General features: G+C 37.5%; 1 protein-coding gene and 1 long non-coding RNA gene across 4 annotated transcripts; one reads left to right on the forward strand and one right to left on the reverse strand.

The window, feature by feature from the left end:
- Positions 1-360: 360 nt before the first annotated feature.
- Positions 361-9,419, forward strand: LOC124171863. Of its 2 annotated transcripts, XR_006867988.1 has the most exons (5): positions 361-443; positions 647-702; positions 1,877-2,068; positions 2,462-2,620; positions 8,478-9,419. It is a non-coding gene; the product is annotated as an uncharacterized LOC124171863 (long non-coding RNA). The 2 variants fall into 2 exon arrangements; XR_006867987.1 differs by lacking the exons at positions 361-443; positions 647-702 and adding an exon at positions 1,259-1,624.
- A 3,426-nt stretch (positions 9,420-12,845) lies between these two features.
- On the reverse strand, positions 12,846-24,062 carry LOC124171861 (thioredoxin reductase 1, cytoplasmic-like). 2 transcript variants are annotated; one of them, XR_006867984.1, is made up of 6 exons: positions 23,940-24,062; positions 20,732-20,861; positions 20,357-20,587; positions 14,649-14,783; positions 13,510-13,775; positions 12,846-13,349 (listed from the first exon to the last, which is right to left on the reverse strand). XR_006867984.1 is itself a non-coding variant. In XM_046551223.1 (5 exons), the coding sequence occupies exons 1-5, from the start codon at positions 24,011-24,013 to the stop codon at positions 13,713-13,715; spliced, it is 633 nt and encodes a 210-aa protein (XP_046407179.1). In that variant the 5' UTR covers positions 24,014-24,062; the 3' UTR covers positions 12,846-13,712. The 2 variants fall into 2 exon arrangements, 1 of the variants encoding a protein (XP_046407179.1); XM_046551223.1 differs by having other exon boundaries at positions 12,846-13,775.
- Between the last annotated feature and the right edge of the window lie 47 nt (positions 24,063-24,109).

The following is a 24,109-nucleotide window of genomic DNA, read 5'->3' on the forward strand; positions in this document are numbered from 1 at the left end:
TTTATTCGCAAGCCTCTAGAAAGGTTGCAAAGTATACTTGGCAAACTTGATGGGAGTCAGAATCAAGAAAAAGCTTTGGCACTACAGCAATCATAAAATCTGCTACAAAATATGTAAAACGAATACCCATGTTTGAAGGGAAGAGTTCTTACTTCATCAAGTGCCGCAGAACTTCTCGTGTCAGCATCAATTATTCATCAACATTTCATAAATACACAGCCGCGCCATATAACTATGCATAGAAATTGCTTTAGTTTAGTCGATCTTTATTTACTGTCCATAGCCATTCATTAGATTGCTCCTATGGGGGTAGTACGAAATGCTTATGCATTGTTGCGCGAAATGTAAACAGCGGCCTTACACAACGAGAGCGTCAGTTGATTGTCTGTGCCGTTCGCAGTAGGTAGCATACACATCCTGCAAGTGATACTGAGGATTTTTAGGTTTGAACTTGATAAATAATTTGAAACCAACTGCAATGATGGATATTGTGATACTTAACAGCATTTCGAGAACCTGCACCTTTGGCTTTATAGCGCCGGCAACGGACAGGAATAATATTTACTCGCTTAAGATATCGTAGGTTTTGTTCTACCTATTATCATAATGTGTTGTTGACGAATGCAATTTCTCTATTTGTTTTAAGGTTACCTACCAATAAGAAGACTATACGTACGAACCAAATATACAACTACTAAAATGGTGAGTAGATTTTTTTGCCAAAATACTTATAAAAAGTCAATGCCGATTAGAAAATTATTTAGGACCTGATTGGAATCTTATATGAATTATAGGTAAATTACGCTAAATTAAACTTTGGTCGAAGATAACAATTTGTGATGAAAGTATTTGAACTATATATACGATCAGGTTGAATTTTTCTTCGTAATTGATACGCTGTGTCCACACAAAATTAATTTCCCGTGGTCTGTATGCACGACGTCTTATTTTTTGTCTGAAAATGCTATTTAAAACTCACGCCTTGGATTTCAAACTGTATTTTAGCTCAAAAGCAAACATAATACGAGTATTTAGAAAGCAAATTAAGAACGTTACTCAAGTGTTCACTTTGGGCGCTATAGAGACGTAAAGGCACGCATTTATAAGAAATACAATTAAAGGAGCTCAAAAACTCCGTTGTTGGTTGATGATGAAAGAGTTGAAAAGCATTAGAATTAATGTAACATTAAATTGGGCCCAAATATTTATCGTAGCCAGCGCAATGCCAGCTCGTACTCCTGTGAGTTGGGCCGCCCAAACGGGGCCCAGGCTCTCGGAAAAAAAAGAAGGCGGAAGTGGCGGATTGAGGGGGAAGAGGGAGGAGCGGTTGTTCACCACCATGGACCATGTTCGCCACTTTGATCCCCAAAAAATAGGAACATATTTACGATGAACTTGGACTTGGTCTTCCGACGCAAGTTCTCATGCCACCATTTCAATATTGCTAAATCTTTCGGTGTACGCGATTCATGTTTGATATTTTTTGTTAAACGAGATCCCATAAAACCCCAGTTTCATTTGAAGGATTGCGTACCCCCCTGTCGACCTGAGATGCTGGAAGGAGTAAGAGCCCTACAGAAAAAAGTACTCCAGGCATCAAAATGTCTCAGACCGCTTTGTGCAAGTAAGTTACTTTTAAAATCCGGACACGCTGAAGCAGTAGGGTGTGAACATGTTACTTCAAAAACTACAAGAATATTACTCATCCAGCAGTCAATGATGTCAATATTCATAATGCCTCCACAAAAGCTGATAGCCACATTAAAAAATAAAAGTAGACTTATTCTAACAAAAAAGACTAGCAAGAAATTTGGTTGATGTTTGGATGAATTCCATTACAATATTTTATCCATATCTTATGTTTTTTTAATTGAAGGGAGGAGCTGGGGATACAGTCACCGATTCAGATTCAGAGGACGATACTCCCGGAGAAATTCGTTTGCCGTGCGAGCTAGTCGCATATCTATTTGCAGATAGAATAGGACTTTCTGCAGATCCACAGCAAAATATCGAAAACACTGTTGAGTTACATTGCAGATGTGGAAGACAGGTGACAGCAGCCAGTTTGGTAAGTTTGTTGATTTAGAATCTGCAGCCCAAACATGATATCTTTGCCAGATGAAAGGCCTCAACTTTGCAACTGTCGAGGCATGGTAGCAAATTTCATAGATCTGAGGAGGAGGCCACTGTGGGGAGCCATTTCACGTAAAACGACATTAGTCCCGTGTCAATAATCCGAAAAAGTTCTTTGTTCTAATTTCCCCTAAGGTTACATGGTGTTCTTTTATGAACTGGTTCTCTGTACTCAGCCGAAAATAATGGTAGGTTGTAGGTTGTCATTAATGCATTTATTCCAAGAGATAGATTTTCAGGTTGGTGGTTAAATTGATGCACAAGATATTAAATTTAGGATCCAATCATTTATTTCTTTTTTTGCTTAATCTCTACATGAACCATTAAGAATCAAGACACTTCGGTGGGCAAGCCGAAGAGGAAGCATCCCCGCAAGTTTCCTGTAGAAAAGGAGTTGAGGAAGGCAGCAATTTTCCGGAATGCATATCCGCATGTTAAATCATTCTACATCATGTCAGGTGATTCTACAGAATCCAAATAAACGTTGGTGAGTGTCTGCTAGTTTATGGTCGAGCTTTGAAGAAACAAGGTGTTCTAGCCAATGTACATATTCTTTCAATTGGTTGCTAGGACACCACTGCTATTTAATACAACTTAGCTTACTAATACTCACTCATGTATTTTCAATCTTATTTCAAATTTAGTAATTCAATTATGCTCAAATCATGCCCAAGGATTCTTGTGGATTCTGTTAAATGAAAAAAAGCTATAATGGCATTGTCTACTTTAACTATGCATTTATGCTTTTTTGTTCGAAGACCTATGCACTCATTCTAGCTACGGTACGTAATACTCTAGAAATAGATCCATCTAGAAGGGATGGGAAAGGGATGCTTTTGCTCAAGGCACTCTCACCTACGCCAGGCAAGGAAGGGGTGAGGAAAGGACAAAATTACCTCAGACTCCTGAATTAAAAGAGACAGCCCTGTCTTGAAATGACTCAAAATAAATAATCTTCACCTCACAAAATGATAATGCTATGCATATTTATGCATGCGCATGGGCGTACCCAGAATCAAAACGGGGGGTGGAGGGGGCAAAATTAGCTGTGGTTGTTCAAGTTGTTACTTTTTTGCACAGAAAAGTTTAATGAAACCAAAATTTTAAGGAAATTATGACAGCAATTTATTAATTGTTATAATTATTTGCTTGAAAAAGAAAATGATTTTTATTTTAGTTCCATGTCTTATACTAATACCATTTTTCTTCATAAGGAAAATTTGTTCATAACTTTTGTTTTGAACTAAATTTATTTTCGCTTCTAGGGCAGCTGCCTCCCCTTCTGGGTATGCCCATGTGCATGCGTGCTGTCGAAGGACAGCTATTGTTTTTCATTTCCCTTTGACGTGTAATTTCCGATATCCCAATCATTTCAGTGAGGAATTATTTCATAGGATTTATGCTTTCCTATAAGGTGGTATGGATAAATCTCAGGAATAAGTTGTCCAGGAAAGATATCCTTGAGGATTTTCATAGTAGAGACATTAGTTTCCAAATAAGAGTGATGTAAAATTTTGGTGTGTATTGCCAAAGGTCCCAGGTTATTTGGTAATTTAATGTGTGGGAGTTCATGAGTGTCATGAACATATGATTCTGAAGGTATTCATGTCTCAATGCCAGAATCTGATGCTTGAAGAAAAGAAATTGCATGCTAATATACGCATATCACTGCACACTAAGAGGTCTCGTGAAAACACCATCTGAATGCTCATTATCACAAACTTTGACAAGTGTGGCAACCTTTTCACATCATTCATAATGAAAAATAACATAATTTAAATTAAAGAGTTCCAACATGGAAGTAGAGCCATCGTCTGGGTAGCATTTTATGAGGTGGGTGGATGTGTATACTCAGTTGAAGGTGGAAAGGGGTAGAGTGGGGGTGGTTTGGAGCTGAGGGTGGCATCTGCAGGGAGGTTCCCGCTGTTGCATTATCAATTCCTACCACTTCCTCCTCTTAACTTGAAGACGGAGAAAGAGGAAATGGTGTTCCCTCTCATTCATTCTCTGTGTCTCAAATATGCTCAGTAAACTCTGGGATGAAACGTTTGGTGTGTCATTTAGAAACCCACTCATAGTGGCTAAGGTGTTTTTCAATGGTACAGAAAACTATGCTGATATAGATTTAAGTCAAATGTATAAATCTACATGTTACACATGTTGTGTGGCTAATATCAGTAACACAGGATGAAAATTCAAAAACTAAGTGAAAGGCCATTAAATATTTTACTTAAATGATAGGTAGTGGAATTTCAAATTTGGTAAAGCATGTACAAAATTGCAACCACTTACATGATTTTGACTTCTAAATTTTTTCATGTTAATGACAAGGGTGCAAAATTAAATTTTTAAGCCCTGTTTATACGGTACATTAGCTCAAACAAGTTAATATCCTAATGTAGGAACATGAGAATGAACACCAAAATACACGATGTGACCACTCAACTTGAGTGAATGAATAAAAATAGAATGTGTCCTAATTTGATTCATGCATTCCTACATGTTCCATTACTGTCCACTCCATGCAATCAGACTTTAACACATGTGTCTTAATTAGAGGTGGGGTTAACTGTTCATTTTGATGAACCGTTCACTTTTAACCTGTTCAGTAAAAAGAGCAGTTCAAAATATCTGTTCATGGTGAACAGTCTGGGTCATTCAGGTAGAAAATACTGTTTATCGGATGTTTAGAGTAAGTGAAAGCTTAGTGTGGTATCATTTGGTTTGTGCAACTTGTCATAGTTATTTCAAGCAAATTCTGTCCCAGGCCTTTACTTGGTTGCCCGTTTGCAGGACAACATCTGCTTTCCACATGTAGAATAAGCCAGAACTAATATTTATCAACCCAGTGTCTGATGTTATTTGCGTGTTTAGCACAAGAAAAGTTTTTTAAATGATTCTCTTATGAGCAATTTAGACTTTCATACACAGCTAACAGTTCTTTATACATATTTTTAGTATAACATAGGAATCTAATATTTTGAACAATAGTTCGAACCGTTCAGCAGCCATGTTGTTCATGTTTGTTGACGGAGGGGAATGATAGAGAAGGAAGGGGAGGGGCTCGGTCGTCTATGATGCACTTCAGTGGCCTTGGATGGTCTGCATCATAACTGCCATCTGTGGTGACCACTACGCACTTGCTGGAGTAAGCTGCAGTTCAAAAAACCTCTCGGTGAGCATACCTGTCAGACCGAAAACACTGCGCTTTTGCTGTGTAGATATGAACAGTGAACAGAGAGTTTTAGAGAACTGTTCATTTTCAAACCGCTTCATTTCAGTAAATACATAGTTCGTTTTGGCAGTTCGGTTCTTTTTGACCCATCTCTAGTCTTAATGTATCATGTAAACAGTTCTTTAGAGCAATTTGCAATTATGAATAGCCTGCATGTCATATGCATATTTCATTTAATGTGTATTACTGTTTGGTAATTGAGATAAAATCCTTCCTAGATAAAAATGATGAATCAAACTAACCATATGTGATATGCATCCCTCATTCTTCAATGTCAGACCAATGTTCTCACGAGACTCCCTCCCTTCTATTCCAAGCAGAAGCAGTTATGTAACTTCAATGTGTTTCCCTTTATTTCATGGGTAAACAATAATTAATCCCTAAAGCATTATTGGTCTGGTTGATGAGCTTTCAGGGCACCACTATTCTGAGTATCTGGCTGGAATTATTTCTTGCTGAAGAAACAATTACATACAATCATTTAAGTTTCCTCTGAATACTATAGAATTAGTACTACAGTATTTCTGAGCTTGTTTCAATGACAGCCTTGGAATGGATAGTGATATTTATTTTATAGTTTTCATGTTAACTGCGATGTGGTAGAGAAGAAATGCGTAGGTGTGACAAGATTAGCTGATATGAGAATAGAGTGGAGAGCTGCATCAAACTATTTTTAAGATTGTTAACCAGTGATGATAAATATATCTGTGATATGTGCGAAGTGATAGTAATGTGTGTGAAAGTTATAATTTTAGTTTCGTATAAATAATTAATAGCTCAAAATATTGAGGAGAGAAATGGGGGCTTCAAATCAATTTAGAAACACAATCTAACTTTCCTATATTATTCAACTACCATAATTCATTCAACTGACATATTCCAGTGAAAGTGAATCAAAATATGAGTTATTTGCATTCATCATTCTGTTGCATTGATGCCGAATCACTATAACCTAGTTGTCCCATCCAAAGCAGGACAAAAACTTGGCCCGTTTTGAGAAAACGTCTCTTTTTGATTCGACTGAGAGTCCATGGTTGTCTTTGGTAGCTTACCATTATCTTCTTGTTTAGGCCACAGAAGCAAATAGCCCATCTTTACCCATACCTCCTCACTTAGTCCCTTTGCCCTCAATAAGCTTGGCTCATTTCCCACTGCTAAGGCAGCACAGGCAGGCAGTCATCTAGCGGGACAGCTGCCCCTTCTCTCCCCCCATCCTTTTCTGTGTGCATAGGAATCTGCATTTTTGATAGTATCCCTATAATTGCTGGTATCTATTTTGTTCATTTTAAGCAGAATAAAAAAATTCAAAGTCTGACCACTGCATATTGTGAGTGGAATTGAAGGCATTTCAGGGTGTACAATCTATGCAGCACGTAGCATTCTCCCCAATAATTGATTTTGTGGAGATATGCCTTGTCAAGCAACTAGGAAACAGTAAATATTGGCAAAACAAATTCATTTACATTCTCAAAAAACTATTATGTATTTTAAATACCTCTACATTATTTGTTAACCAATAAGGGTTTGAGCATTTCTTTTTCGCCCTGTACGGAGTTGTTTCTCGGCTTGGGACTGTCCAGGTAGTCGCTTCCTCCACTTAATGACCTTTCCTAGCAGGGTGCCTGACTCTTTCCTCGGCAACTGGGCAAATATAATCCTCGACCCTTTTCCTGAAGGCAGCCCATCGCGGCATACTTTTGCGGTCAGTTTATTGTTACTAGTGCGATTTTTATTTTTTTTAATTGTTACTATATGAAAGTAATCACCTGGATAGAGCAGTTCTCTCTCTATTCATGTTATGGGCTGCATCGCACAGCAGGGTTCCACAGAAACCATCCCTTTTATAGGTAGCGGAATGGGTACAGAGAGTTAACGGCCATATTTGAATACACGTCAAGAAAATTTTGAAAAGAAAATGAGTTATTCCGAGAAGAGTGAGGTAATTTTCTTCCACAAATTTCAGGAGGAGGCTACTTGCACCAATCTACTCTTAGATGTGCCAGTTGGAGGGTAATAAGTTTTTCCAAGAAAAAATTAATGCGCTAATGTGTTCCGAAGTAAGCCTGTGAGGTGCTCAGGGCAGACCACCTAAATGTAACCTGACCAGAGAACCAAGATATGAGAGTAATTACCTGGGTAGAGCAGTGCTCTTTCCTGCAATGGTATAGAATGCTTCTCACAACATGTGTCTACGTAAAACATTCCTCAATTGCACATTAAATTTAAGAATTTTTAGGATATGCATTAATTAGTATTTATAGCGAAATTAATTTATAATACGTTTGTATTCAAAGGTTGATAAGAGGTTATTAAAAATAGTCGCTGTAATTTTAGCTCATGACAAAGAACTGAGAGGATCATATTTTATTACATTACGAGGGCTTTTTTTCATAGGAGTTAAATCGGATACTTCATAGAATTTCTCCGCAAATGTACACTTAGAATGTGGCAAACAGAGTAACGTATATCTTTAGATGTAAATCATTACAATAACCCTCCTATGAATTTGCTAGTAAGTTTTAAAAATAACAATTAAACATCTAACCTTAGCATCTCCAAAATTTGTTCTAGGTGATGATGAACGCGGTTAATATGAACGCTAAAGTTTTAAACGGAACGCTAGAGTTCCGTTTAAAATTTGGAGCCTATCAGCAAAACATCCAGAATGTAATTCTCGGCATTGATTTTCAATAGATGCAACATGTACGTTTTTATTTAATCTAACTTATAAACAAATAAGTGACCATGAGCACCTTCCTTGAGTAGGACACAGAGCCGGAATGGGCCGAGATAATCCCCACACGGACAATTGGAAAGGGTTGGACCTCTCGCGCCGAGGGACCCTAATGGCGGTTGAGACCCACTTGGCATGCTTGACCACAAAACCGTGAAAACACGGCCTTCAGCCTTTTGCTTCGAAAAGTTAAAGCCCTGAAAACCCAGCCTTCATCCTTTAGCAACAGAAAATTCGTAGGGAAAAGGTTAATTAACTACCCATATGGAGGGGCTTTGGGCTGAAAATACAGTTAATATGCACATGTGTTTTAATGTATGTTGTTTTTCCTTTCTGTTCTTCTTTTTATGATCATGGCACTTCTATATTTACCAGATCAATGGGGAAGCTGTCGAACAAGAGCACAGACATCTGTGGGATGGACAGAAGCAACACCTTTTCCCCCTGGGTTTCATTCTACGCTCGTTCGGAAACGGGAAGAAATGTGGAGAGAAGAAATCAACCTCTTAGGAAACTTCTAGTATGCTCTTGGACTATCAGAACCAGTATTTTTAATCGAGAAGTTTATAAACTATTACAATTGTATCTGCAGCATGTACTAGTACATTACATGTACTGCGTACCTTAATGCTTTTTACTTTCTGTTTTTGGGCAGCCATCAACAATGAGAATGGCAGGCTTACAATATGAGTTTTCCGGTTAAGTAATTTATGTGTTCCAATGTTGCAGGTGTTTCCATTTCATTGAGTTAAATGATTTTAAGAGATTTAACAGGCCAAAATTTGTCATTTAATGCCTGAATTTGATGTTATAGGTACTCCTTTATCAAAGAGTATTCTATTTTTTATTCCTAGTGTTTAGTGAAATCTAGTCGTTGCATGTAAAATACGAAGTATTGCTTGTGTTGCAAGAATGTTATTTAACTTGAGATTCAATGTTATATATTTTAAGTCATTTGTGATGCATGTGTTATGTTATATTTAACTGCTTTACTTGAGGATTTTGATGTTAGGTTATCACTATTTTTTTCAGTAGACTTCAATCAATAATTTGGGACTTAGATTGTGTCTCTTCAATATTTTGTATTCGGAGAGACTGACTGAATTAACTTTTGCATTAAAGTGTGATAACGTGAAAACCTCAAAGGGATGATAAAAAGTTTTTCATATGTACTGCATCAAAATTTGTTGTTTGTTACAAGTTGTATTTTCTTAAATATACCCAGGACTGTAGGTCTTATCCATTGACCAAGTTCCTGTTTAGTCCTGGGCGCTTTTAATTGCATTAATTATAAATAAATATTACTGCAAAAAACTCTCCTTTGCATAGCTTATTTAATTATGGTGTCATGAAAATTCGCAGCGTTCAAAAATTTTCACTCTGATGAGAGTGAATCAAACATTTCTTGTTGGCATTAGCCATTTTTACCCATCACAAACTTAATGAGTGCTTGAGAAAACCAACTACAGTAAAACCTCTTTTGTAGTGAACCTCTTTACATCATAAACCTCCATACTTCATACCACCCCTACGGTCCCGTCAGATTTAGATGTAATTTTATACACAGGCTCTTCTCTTTGCAGGAATCTCTTTGCAGTGAACCTCTCATAAAACCTCCACTTATCATGCCAAGGAGACACCCCCAGGACTGCCTAACTACCTTCGCAAATTAGACCGAGACAACTAGAGACCATTAATGCAGCCGCGATTACGTACATGGAATAACATTTTCAGCAATAAATGTTTCATGCTTATTTTTTTCTTTTACACCTTTAAAATGCTGTAATTTTCACGTTAACCATAAGTTATGGCCATTTTGTTCTATATGAGAGCATACCTAACAGTAAATAAGAGAAAAGATATCAAACTATCGTTATCATTTTAAGTGACTGATGAACTAAGAGATATCACATCGTTTTCTCTCGAATCATGGTAAAAATCACGTGATAGCACTTGCTTTGTGTTATCATTAAATAATAAATATATGTTCACTAATCCATGCATGTTTATTTAAACACATAAATACAGCAGACTCCCGATTATCCGGCTGCGGTTTATCCGGGTTGCGGATTATCCGTGCATGATTTTAACTCTCTTAACAATTTTTTCCGCAATCTTATAAAAAAACTTAAATCGGATCCAAAATCATCGGAATTACTGCATTAATGCTAGGATACACCAGGCTTATCATTTCCGTCAGAATCCCGTTCGTAAAACGGAAGCGATCGCGCGCTAGCCGCATTCAAGGGAGCACCGATTTCGTGTTTTCCAAGCCTATCAGTGCGCGAACGCACTCCGTGATCACGGATACACGTCCCGCAGCAGATGCAACCCGGGCAACTTGTACGAGACGCGACTGCGTGGCGTGGTGCCTGACAATGTAGTTTCCGACGTCGAGCAGTCGTTTTGAAGCATTCGCGCAAATCACTTTTCTGTATCCGCGATCACACACCCACGAAAGTGTGGTTTTCGAAACCGGGCCTTACATGAAGCATTAATAATACGAGTACATTCATGTTATTGCCGCTAAAAAGATCGCGAACTGGCGAAGAAAGCTCTCATTGAGTCCGGGAAGCACGCTAATAAAGCAGAATAACGGCATAAATAATAATATATTGTTTGTTTTACGTAAATTATGATCATTACAAGACATTGGAGTTGATGTTTGGGTTATCCATGTTTTCAGATTATTCGTGCCGTCCCTCCCCATCATTAGCCCGGATAATCGGGAGTCTACTGTATAATGGTTTAAAAGACAGTACGTAATGCCTTTCATTTCCAAAGGATATGAAAAAAATGGCGTGTATTGCTAAAACCTCTCTATAGTGAACCTCCATGCATCAAATCCTACAATTCTGTAGGCACTTCAGCTTGGCCTAAGGATGTTTACAGCATGACAGAAGCTCTACCACCACCAGGTACAGGACACAACAAAACCCAAAAAATAACTCTGCATATTGAGTATCTTTCTACAGTATGACAATTGTTGAGGTGAAGTTATATTTAACATAAGTTTACTCATGGTGATATCTCAATCAAAGTCACTTGTATCATGAATATATTTCAACATTTACTACGGTAATCAAAAGTGCCTCATCTGACTGTGGTACGCCAGCTGGTGCTTGAATTTAGCCTAAATATTAACCATCAAAAAAACATTTCCTTCATGCTCTGTTCCTGTTGTCTCTGATGACCCCTTTTTTGATCACTTCCTCATGCTAAAACTGTCATATTTTAACACGCAAAATATTATCGATTTGAGGTAACCGCCATTAGCAGATTTTTAAAAGTTTGAGTCTCTTAAGACAAAACAGCACAACTGCCCAATGCCCTACCAAGTTATCTCTCTTTCCCTTACTTAGCATAAGCAATCATATACAAAGAGCATTATTGAATTAGCAATAAAAAAACAAAGCCGTAAGTATTTCTTTACCAAAACATGAGTGCCAAAGTAATACATGCATCACGGCCAGCTGAGCATTTCACATTTCTTGCGAGCATTATGTTAAGAGAATTATATTTTTCCCGACTCATAATTAGATCACCCATCGACACAAAATTTCATTCCATAGCATGACAATAATGTTGGCACAGCAGAATTTTCAACCCACTTCAATGCAATAGTGTAGTCCTTAACAGTAGAACTGCCACGGCGGTCATTTTGACTGCTGTCGACACTTTCAACAGTTGCCAATGCCAAGTGTAAACACGACTAAATGCAAGTCATTTTAAGACTTCTCCTAACTTTATGAAAGGAAAATACTGGAAATTTTTGGCGGAAAAACTACTATTTTCTCTCTGCAAACTACTGAAAGCCAAAAAGAATACTCCGAGAAATGAATCAACACTTACTCTGATTACTTAGGAATGTATGCATTCAAGGCACAACTCTGTCCTGCATCCACTGGCATCCGAGCCAAATGGCATATAACTTGTGCGAGACGCGACTGTTTACGTGGTGCCTGACAATCTTGTTTCCGATGTCGAGCAGTGGTTTTGAAGCATTCGTGCAAACCACTTATCTGTATCCCTGATCAGGCAGCCACAGATGTGTGGTTTTCGAAACCAGGCTTTACATGGAGCATTAATAATACGAGTACAACCATGTTATCGCAGCTAAAAAGATCGGGAACCGGCAAAGAAAGCTCTCAACGAGTATGGGAAGCACTCTAAAGTAGCAGAATAACGGCAAAAATAATATCTTGTTTGTGTTATGGAAATTATGAACATTCCAAGACATTGAAGTGAAAGTTTGGGTTACCCGTGGTTTGCGATTATTAGTGCCATCTCTCCCCATCATTAGCCCGGATAATCAGTAGTCTACTGTAAATAGAAATCAGATAGATACATAGGCCATTAGACCACTTGAAAAAATGGGCAACCATGAATTTAGAGGCTTTCTCAAATTCTTACGATCAGTGCAAGGTTACTGAAAAATTACTTTGCCCATGAAAAACATGAAATAAATGAACTTGAGGACAATTTTTGGTTGTTTAGGCCTATGGCTTTACCTTTGTGAAATATTCTCCACTGTCAGATCTAACATTACAGTTTCAGCCAAAAGAACAGTTTTCAAGATCTTACATCGATTGGGTGCCGGAAATATATCTTCTTGAGCAAATATTTAGAAGGGCAATGAGGGTGCAGCAGGAAAAATTGGATACAATATATGCTTGTTATATTCCTATGATATAAAAGTCTTGAGAGAAATCAGTGGGTTAATGAGGGAAATTACATCATAAGTGAATGTCATTATAAATTTAATTTCATATTTGATAAAATAATATTCAACCAGGCATTTACAAAGGTAAAAATTTAGAATACAAACAATTCTAGGACTACTTTCCAAGAGGAAAATAATCTGCAATCAAATTCAAGGCATAGAGTAATGATTTCAAAGAGTAACTATAGCATCATTGCCAAAAATGTTCTGAAGTATCATTATTTCCGGATTACTCTTTCAGTTCAAAGGCACACACAACAGTAAAAACTGAAGTTAATTCTATAAACTTCATTCAACTCCATGATTGAAAGATAGCTTCAATTAAACCCTCTAAAGGTAGAGAAAATGAGAAGAACTAGGCCAAAACGAGGCATGACATTTCCTAGCTTGAAACACACTGAGAAAAATATTGAAACCAATTACATGATTCCAATATTGAATTATAAACTCATTTAAAAGCATTACTTTCATGACCTAAGTACCAAAATTAATAATTTTATTCACTGGAGCATAACATCAAACATCTGCAAGGAAAAAATGCAAATGAAAACAATGCAATAAGTTGTACAAAATCAAAAACAACACATTTTCTAACACAATATGAAGCATGGATAAATTATCCTGACATAGTGATCAATAATACTGAAATTTAAATATTTTCACAATGTTTTCTCCCAGTGATACCTTGAAATTCTACCAGTGATGACTTTCGAGGACAATTCATGCAAAACATCAGACTCCACCCTCCATCAAGGTTTTAAGTGGGGTCGTCATTATTGCCACAAGAGCTCTTGCACTTCATATCCTTCAGTTGTTGCTATTTTGCTGCTATACTACCAAGAAAGAAAACTTCCTCAGGTAAACAGCAAAAATAGCATACTTTAACTTCAGCAAGACTTCTTCTCCACACTTATTCCAGAGGATTTGGTTATGAACATAGTTGTAAAGACCTGAAAAAAATCCATCATGTGATAAGCTTACCAGAGATATTCTAAGGAAATGACATTTCATAGCAAAGAAAATGGTATTGTATTTATGTTGCTCTTATCTTTCCATGTATCTATTGGATTAGAAGTACAAATTAGTATGATGGGTTGGTGCCACTGTTTTGCTGGTTTTAATTCCCATTTGGTTCTCACTCACAAATCAAGCGTTTCATTTTCATTGAACAACTTTCAAAAACCATCAATAAGTTTCTTGGGTTATTATATAAGAGCCTAAAATACCACATCAAGTGATGCCACAAGAGATTAGATCCAGAACATTACTATTTAAATTTGTAAATTGTGCTCAAGAGAACTTTTCAAATTGGCTCTTGAACAAATTACTTCAGCACAGTTTCTTTTTGCTAATGAATCTGGTCCTGATCTTGAAACGAAGGTCTATATATGGTTGAAACAAGAATTGACCTGACTCATTCCCAATTCCAAGTATTCACCAGTAACTACTTCAAGTGCAGATGAGCCTTGACAATTATTTGACTCACCATTCCTTTATCTACCTATGACTTCCCTGGACTGTCTCCCAAATCAATCACCTGTCCCTTTCCTACAGCCTTCATTTCCCCTTCCCCACCTCAACAGGTACCATATTTCTCAACAGGATCAACAGTTTCCACAAAATTATTGTGAGTTCAATCCACTGACTTAAACGTCAAAATTTCTGAGCAAGGCATAAACCATAAAAATAAACCAAAATATGAACGTAACATAACAAGTACTTGCACATGGATAGCAATAACTGAAAGTTATTAACTTATAATTGCTTCTACTTCACAAAACAAATGAACCATCAGCGAATAAAGCAAATAAAAAACAAATTACCTCCGCACATGTTGGATGAATGCCTACTAAATTGTCAAAGTCAGACTTGGTAGCTCCAAGCTTCAGGGCAAGAGCGAATCCTTGAGTGATTTCACCTGCATTTGGTCCCAGGACATGAAAGCCAATAACTTTCTCCTGAAAAATAAAATCATTAAAGGTACTATTGAAGCACAGTTTCATGGCAACCAAAATTTTCCCTTCTTTCCAGGAGCAAAAGTGATTTCTCAACTATGATACTGGTTAAATAATTAAAGATGACAGGATTCGAAAGTTTCAGGGATTCCCAACAGAGTAGGCCTTCCCTAAGTTTGAGATGGAAAAGGGGGTAAAATTTTTCGTAAACATTACTGCAGGAAATTCATTTTTTATTCCAAAATTCAGCATTGAAATTAAATTTCATTTGTTGCTCACTACACCTTAGATTGGTGATAACTGGTTAAAGCATGAAAATCCATCTTCAAATGACTTTGCATGACCAAATGCTTCTTAAATCTTCTCTTACATGCAAGGCATATAGATGATACTGATTTTTTGGGTAAAAAAGTGATACTTTTCTAGAAAAGTAGGCGACATTAAACAAGGACACACTGATTAGAATTAATAATGCATACATATTTGAAAAAATAACAAATCCAAGTGAGAAAAGGAAGGGGGATGATCCACCAGGGCTGATGGGTGTGTGGAAGCCCCCCTACCCAAGATGTTTGCTCAGACAATCATCTTGGCCCCTACAGTGTGCTCATTTGACAACACTATTCAGGGAGGCCAATAACAGGCTAGGTAGGTGCCTGCCCCTGTGCTCAGTGAGAGTTTTGAGGGAAGAATTCTCACTTGCTTACTTTCCTGGGGAAAATTAAGTGCATTCCAGGGGAGTGAGTGCTCCAGCCATGGAATTTTACCTTGAGTGTGACTGCTATGTAAATGCTCAATTTGAGCACAGTCATTTTTTTGGAGAAATCGTTTTGACTGCAACATACCGGAGCACTTTTCACTCATCGGGGAAAGTTCAAAGGAAGTTATGCCTGGCTCCGCATGACACAAGACTAGAACTACATTAATTCATAACAGCCAAAAATTACTAGGGGAGCTGATGGATGGATAAAATAACCTCAGCATAAATTTGTAAAATGGAATCTGTTGTTTTCACACACTTAAGGACATTTACATCAAAGATAAACATTATTCTTCACAGTCCTGAAAATGTGTGCGAAGAATTTTCAATTCAAAATCCTCCCCATACAGGAAATAGCCTTTCCTGCTCAATGCGTCATTGATAAGCTTTGATTAAAGTATTAAACATACACCCATGTCTCGTATAGCGCAATTTCAATTAGCGCAATTTCGATATAGCGCAAATTCGTTCCTCGGGGAAACATTGCAACGCAGTGTAGCCTAATCAAAAATTTTAAACGCTCTCGTGATAAAACGTGAACTTGCGCTAAGTACACACGTAATTTCTATCAATTTACGCATATTAATATTATTTCTTGCCTCAAATCTTCTTTTTTGTTTATATATTAATCGAAATTCATTGCTGTGCAATTGCCAAAAGTATTACTCATCATTGGGTCCAGATAGCCGGCCTACTGAAGATTTATCTAGTCACCTTAACAGAATGATAGTAAATAATTTAGATCGTTAATTAAGCGTGGGGCTAGTGGAAATGAGTTTTTTTTTCAGCAATATGGTTTGAGACGTATTTTTGCCGTCGTAGGTTACCGGGCGATTGACTTCCAGGTAGAGGGTCTACGCTAAAGCCTTCAAGGTCATCGGTATTTACGGGGGAGAAATGGAGCTGTGGCCGAGTTGCGCATGAATAGCAGCAACACATAAAAGGGTCCGCTATAGAGTCTCAAACACAATGGCTTCGTTCCCTCCCCGCAGTCATAGGCCTTCTGCATCTCAGGAATACAGTTCAGCAGAAGAAGGTGATTTAGATAGAGCCATACAGAGTAAAAACCAAGAGAATATGGCAAAAAATAGGAATGCGTGTAGAAAAATCAAGACCCAGACGGCACAGAACCCTCCGTATCTAATTCGTATGTACATAGTACCCATTGACTAAGGGGATACTATGCCGCTCCGTCGCTTTTCGTCAATGGATACATTCCATTCGCGGCCTGTCGACGAAGCGCGTACGCAGCATGTGAATGTCCGCTACTAAGCACGTACGATTGGATACAAAGCGCGCAGGAACACGGCACTCAGGCTAATCTCAATCGATTAGGTCGAAATTAGTTATATCGTAACTCGCACGATCGAAAGATGTATCGAACGCAACACAATCGATAACTACCGACCGTAGCGAGAACCTTGATACGAATCATTATGAATTGTAAGTTCTCAATAGGTAAATAACACCATATCATGAATTCTAATTACCATGAAAGACTCACGACCGACAAAGTTTTTGTCGGTTGTGAGTTTTTCATGGTAATTAGAATTCATGATATAGTATTATTTACCCATTGAGAACTTACAAAACTTACTCGGCCACTTAAATAACTCTGCGAAAAATGAGATTCTCACGGCTAATTCACGCATCCCCAGCATCCAGAATTCTTAAGTGGCTCGTACTTACATGGAAACCTTGAGATGTTAATGAGAGTAAATTCTTATTAATTTTGACACTAAATAAGACATCACATAGCCCACGAGCATTAAAAAGCTTACCCTAAAGCCTGACGAAATAAAAGTTTTAAATAAAAATTGCCGATGAAACAGGATTGCTGACACATCTGCTATTAGTATGATCGAATTCATCAAAATGCAAGCAAAAATTAACGTATAGTTCAGTCTCAGCTACTAAAACTTACCCATATCAGGCGCTAAAGTATTTGAAAAATTATTTGGGATGAGTAAAAGTCTCTAGGTCACTGCAGTAAATGTATCAACCTATTAAAAATATGAAAGTCCTGCCAAATCACCAGCATAAACACTTGTAAAATAAAACATGTTATCTCTTAGATCACACCTCCGATTTTATACTTACTTTGCATGTAGTCACCACCGCAAGAAATTTTAAAGAGGCAGGAAAGAAAAAACCCACAGAAATACAATACATATATTATGTATTTTCTATTGTCAACCACAATAATATTTCCAATTTTCTCTTCTATCCCACATCTAATTTAGCGAAACAATTACTCTTATTCTCTTTCGAATAGAAAATTATTTAAAAGAGGACTGGTCGATACATACAAACTATCGTCAATACTTTCTCCGATGAACGTCCACTATCACTGCACCAACTTGCACAAATCAAATCCACATCCACAAATATGTCACTTCTGCCACAATGTCTGTCTTCTTGGCGACAGGTAACAGTGAAGCAATGGTACCTTCCTCCAATCTGGGTAACTTCAATTCAGCAAGAATTTTCTCCTCGTCTTCTCGTCCAAGGCCACAGATTATTTTCTGATATCACAAGGTGCGATGTGAATCTCACACACCTAAAATTAATAAATAATAAAATACCATGTAACTTATTAGGTCAAATCATTTCCAATTTTTGGTATTTCTGCATGAGAAATCAAATTACTATAGGCTCGTAAATATAGTAAATATTTGTATGCCTGATATTTTTATTGTTTTAAACTATAGCATAAGATAATTTGAAATGATGAAAGCCGACGTGTAATACACCATAGGGCAAGCTAAGAAGCAATATTCGATCCTATAAACTTGGCAGCTTATTCCTAGTTTCTCCTTTAACCACACGTTTACCGAATGAATTAATACAAAAAAGACAACTAAAATGCAAGAATTTTCAAAAGAATTGCTGCTACAATATTTTGAATCACCATTTTTAGTACTGAATAGTACTATAGTACTTCGGTACTGAATAGTTCGGGATGTTGATGCATCAACATCCCGAAGCCACTTCTAACTTAAAATTACATCCAAATAATTACAGCGAGAAAGAGTACATACCTCACAGTTTTTCGTGGGGGTGAAATGTTTTCTTCTTATCGCCCAAATGCACTTCTTCTTCAACTCAGGATCTTTTGGAAAGCTAAAAACTTGAGCCATGTCCCGGAGATTCCATTACATCCCGACATTACACACACGGAAGGCATTTTTAACAAAAATATCTCACAAACACGTTTCTGAAGCCCAGAGAATGAAATTAAAGAATAAGGGAAACTTCACCATTACCAGACACTATTTTTCACAAACTTAACCACAAAAATCCCTGAAATGTGGTAAGACGTTACGTAAACGACGCGATCTCCAACGCCTTGTGCTAGCTTGTGAAGACATGTGATCTTTCTAGGAGGATATGGCACGATGGCACCAGATGGCACCACCCGCGAAAGAAAATAGTCCCAGACCGAATACAGTTTTATCGATGAGATACAATTTTATCGATGCATATGAATTTGCCAGTCCTCTTGCATCTTTTTTCGTCATTAAAGGAAATAAAGAAACAAAACCTTCTAAGTAACTTCCTAAGCGCGATTTTTGTATCTTGATTGTCCACCCTCGTATTTAGGTACGAAAACTTCCTGTGCCGTCTGGGGAATTTATCAAGAAAAACCATTAACCTAGAAGAGGACTTGAGAGAGGTCAATTGCTTTGAAAATGGAGAGCGTCATAGCGATATTGCGTGGAAGTTTAAACTCACGATGCCTTATTCTGAATAAAGACGAAGCTAAAATATCAGTGACCTCAGCCGCACCAACTTCAACCAAGCGGTCTACACATACGGAAAGTTCATGGTGAATCAGTACAAAAAGACGAGAGTGGTAATCGCTCCGAGACATTTAGTGAAAGCGGTTGGTTCCAGAATTTAAACGGCAAGCAGGTATTTTCAGTGCGGCGATATCAGGTGAATCTGCAATTGTTGATAGCGCAGCCACCACAACATTTTCTGATGAACTCCAAGCTGTTATTGAAAGTGGCTCCTTTCCCCCTCAACTAGATCTAGTGTTGACGAAACGATATTCTTTTGGAAAAGAATGCATTCTCGTTCATTCATTTTCAGGGAAGGAAAACCTGGGTAAGGTTTCAAGGCATTTAAAGACTGTTTCACGTAGCTGCTAATGACTCGGAGGACTTCAAATTAAAATGATTTATCATTCGTAAACTCCGCTAGCTATGAAATGGCATTTAAAGTAGCATTTTCCTGTCATTTCGATGAGCTACAAAAGGGCCTGGGTGACACAACAGTTGTTTTTAGACTAGTTTGAAAAATCGTCAACTTCCGGCAACGCATTACGATCCCCTGAGATGACAGATGTTAGCCCACCCGCACGACAGGATGGAATTTCGAAAGCACGTAAGAATTTTTTTAAACGTGAATAAAAGTATTTGAATGCGTGAATACTATCTTTAAAGATGTTTTAAACTATAAATATTTATAGAAATAATGTTTTCTAAGGCTTTTTATGGGAATATAGATGTTTTAGAGGAAATTCAATACCAAAGACCTATGCTACCAGGAACGCATCCCTATCTTCCCTATGTTAAAATGCTCTCGTATAACGCAAATTCGTATAGCGCAAAGACCCCAAGGAACGCATCCCTTGCGCTATACGAGACATGGGTGTATAATAAAACCAAAGAGTAAACATGGTTTGAACTTGATAGTGATTCTCAAATTACTCTTAATAAGGACTTATAGTTTCTGCAAACAGAAGTTTATAAAAATAAATTTGAGGTTATTACACGTCGAATTAAAAGGCCACAAAAAAATATCAACATTCCCCAGCACTTTTAAGGCATATTAGTTTCCCATAGCTCTTATTCTCATCTCTCTCAGGAAGTGTGTACTCCAACGGCTGGTAATGAGTATGATACACCTCAATATCATCAGCACCATATGTTGCTATGGCATCTTCCTCTGAGTATCCAACAGACCCATATTCAAGAGGAGTAAAAACTGTGGTTGGAACCATTTTGTAGTCCATCGGCTCATTTGATTTACCATAAAGCCTCTGCAAGAACAAATGTTCAACAATACAAAATTCTACTACATTGTAATCATGACAACTGAATAGCTCAATCAACTAGAACTGCATCATACCACAACAAAGAATTAGAGAGGTACAAATAGAGTCGAAAAGATCAAAATTACTCACTCGTGCAAGAAAGCGACCCGCTTGGATGGCCACAGGAGTAAGCTCTGGGGTACCATCCAATACATCTCCAATGGCAAAAATATTTGGTACATTTGTCCTCTCAAGTTTATCACCAATGATTTTACCATTCCTAAAAAACAGAATGACTGTATTAATATAGCATTCTTCACGCAGCAAGACTAGGTAATTACTAGAGATCAGAGAAATTTGCAAGACACGATATCGCAAAATCTATTAAAGCCTAAGCCTTCATTGCTTCATGCTGCTGACGTTCATTCGATCTACCTCATTATGATTCCAAGGGCAATTGGCTTGTTTTGTCTGTTGCATATTGAATTGGCATAATATTGCGAACTGCAGTGATGTCTCCGCCGAAATTTGCCATTAAATTAATCACGACCTCTCTCTTCACTTCACATTTATCAATTCTGAAACTATTGGAAATGTCTAGAATGACGCGCTTTCTCTCCTGAAGAATTACATATTCTGAATCAATAAAAAACTGAAAGAAATTCAACGCAGCCACAAAAGAGCGTAAAGCTCACAAACTCAGCACGGATCAATTACAAGCAGTAATTCTGGTGACTCACTGTGACACAGTAAACAGCATTATTGGATAAGTTGTAGCAGGAAAAACTTAAGTGTGGGTCTAACTTAATTTTGCAGACTTAAACACGGCCACTGGCTGGGAACGGAAGGCCGCTTTCAGACTAGACAACTTTCCGCCGGCCACCATTCAAGGCACGTGCCGGTGACCATGGCGGCCATCGACAGGGCCGTGCCATCAACAGCATGATTCGTCTCCTTAGAAGACAACAAAGACCTATTGTTGTTTGAAAGCATGAAGCACTAGCAGTTTATGGATGAGAAGGAAGGAACAGAAATGATTGGAGGAGAGGGGGGTGCTAATTATTAGTAGACGGATCTTGGGATATTCGGTGCTCTACTGAGCTTCAATGCAAAAAAAATCATTTGTACACACCCCCGGTTCAAGTTTATTTGTATCAGATTGTGTTTAGTTGTGTGTGCTTCTTTATCGGCCTTTCTTAACCGATTTGCAATAGCGGTAATCAATACTATGCGATTTAGTTGAACCTGTCTTCCCTCAGCACCTAGGTGAGGGCTATCAAAAGGGAGCCCACAACATGGAAAATTTTGGTCAAAATGTAAGTTATACATTACGTATGGTTATACCATAGCTACCCACTACTCTGTTTGAAAACACTGTCACGATTGGTCGTGATTCGTGCTTGGACTGTTTTTGATCATGGCTACAGCTTTATACATCAAATGAAGGAAAGGAATTTTAAAATGCCGAAAACCTAGTGTTACGGCTCATACCAGGGCGAGTGATTTCGGCTCAGGAGGATTTTATGTGAAAGACAAAGTAAAGGCTTGAATCTGAAGGACGGATGACACTTTGTTAAAGCAAATCAATTACGATACACAAACGTTCGAACAGGGCCGGAATCACCCAAGTTACGCTATAGGCACCTCTCCATTGAGCGCCCCTCCTCACTTGAGCCTACCCCTCCCTGACTTCTATGATAAGGAGTAGCCACTCGCCCTGACAGAAGGCACCCCTTGGACAGCGACGCCCCTAGGCACGTGCCTATTTTGCCTTGAAGTAAATCCGGCCCTGCATGCGAAATAAAGGAGATCTGCAAAATGACAGCTATCATTTGAACAGACAGTTACCCAGTCAAAGAAAGTGAAGGAGGTGAAAGAGGAGTTTGTTGTCCCTACTATTGAAGCATTTTTAAATGCTGGAATTAGGGTAAAGAAACTTTAAAATCCAAACATTTGGGAAAGGGTCTCGAAGTACAGTTGAATGGTAGAGGGGATTTGCCATCTGCAAATCGTATTTGCCAAGAATACATTATGATTACAAGGAAAAAGAAGCAGGAAGAGCTTAAATATAGTGATACGAGCGTGCTCCCCCGCTCCCAGCGGGCTTCCCCCACTCTTTTCAATGCAGGTGCACAGAGGGATAGGCGCGTTTCTAATTTTAAAATGTAGAAAAAAAAAGCAGGGTCTTATGTACAAATTGAGGTCCGAGGACCTCTTTAAACACAACATTGGAAGTAATTACACTATCCTCTGTTAAACGCACATAATGACTCATACTTACGTATTAACAGGAGACTTGAAAGTGGAATCAGCCCCATTTTGATAAAAGATATTAAAAGAATGCGAGATATTGTTGCAAATGAACAAATGTATCAGTTTGTGTGCCGTTAATGTCAGGAATATTTAACGGTTTTTGTTTTTTTTTTTTGCTTTATTTTAAATTATTTATAAACCAATATTTGGAAACAGTAGCAATATTTAGGAAGTAAGATATGTCGTTGCATGTTCTCTGATAAATTCTGTGCATTTTGGTACCTCATTTGCAGAGTTTGGTTGCGTATCAGTTGAGAAAAAGGTATCTATAAAGTAGAAATGATATAGAAGATTGGTCTAAATTACCGTATTTCTCCAAATAGTCCCCCCCCCCCCTAATTGTGAGGCTTAAGTTTCGGAGAAAGTTAAAAAAATGCGTTTGAATATAGTCCCCCCTTTACTTTTACCAAGGGCATTTTTGGAAAAAAAGGGGGGACTATATTCAGACATATACGGTAATACAATGAAACTGAAAACACATTTTAGTACTATTTGGTCAATTTTTGCTCTACTCTTCCTCACAAAGACAATCAATTCAAGTATTCACTGTGCACCTTTTCTTGCTCACTCTATAATATTAACGCTTAAACCATTGATATATGTACCTTGAATCATTTTTTTCATTTGGTTTTATCAGATATTTTGTACTGCTTCAATTGTATTTAATGTTATGTAAAATGCTTATAAAAGTATAAGCAATTGTGAAATGTCCACAAAAAATAACAAAACACCAAGAAATGTGAAAAAATTTTATCATTACAATAACACTATCAAGATTTTTTATAACACCAAAATCACATAGTTGTGAAACAAATTCTAGCAAAAAATAAAACCACTTTCATGGATCTCTAGTAATTACACATCAAAAAATGTGATGTTAAGAGTTTTTTTTTTAAATTTCCATGCAAAAAATGCAACAAAAAGCTCTCTCCCTTATTTCCAAGAATCTTAAAATTATTACTCATTCCATGAATGCTACCATTTAATAGCAACAAGGCAAAAGTAAGACTAAACACCCTACATACATACATAAAGGATTACCTACTTTTCATTCAAATTCACTCCTATTTCTTGAAGGCCAATATTTTTTGTACATGGACTCCTTCCAGTAGCAAACATTACTGTGTTGAAGGTTTGTTCTTCCTCTCTTCCATCCTAAAAACTTGTACGTCACCTACAGAGAATAAATAGCATGAATATATTCTTCTAACTATC

The sequence above is a fragment of the Ischnura elegans genome, chromosome X, assembly GCF_921293095.1.
Source record: "Ischnura elegans chromosome X, ioIscEleg1.1, whole genome shotgun sequence".
Lineage (NCBI taxonomy): Eukaryota > Metazoa > Arthropoda > Insecta > Odonata > Coenagrionidae > Ischnura > Ischnura elegans.

Excerpts from the sequence above, each read along its gene's own strand:
- LOC124171861 (XM_046551223.1), bottom strand. The coding sequence starts at position 24,013 with ATGTTTGCTACTGGAAGGAGTCCATGTACAAAAAATATTGGCCTTCAA. Across the intron at positions 20,862-23,939 it reads GGAGTGAATTTGAATGAAAA|GAATGGTAAAATCATTGGTG; the intron begins GTAGGTAATCCT and ends TCTGTTTTTTAG. Across the intron at positions 14,784-20,356 it reads TATGCCTTAAAAGTGCTGGG|GAGAAAGTTATTGGCTTTCA; the intron begins GAATGTTGATAT and ends TTTATTTTTCAG.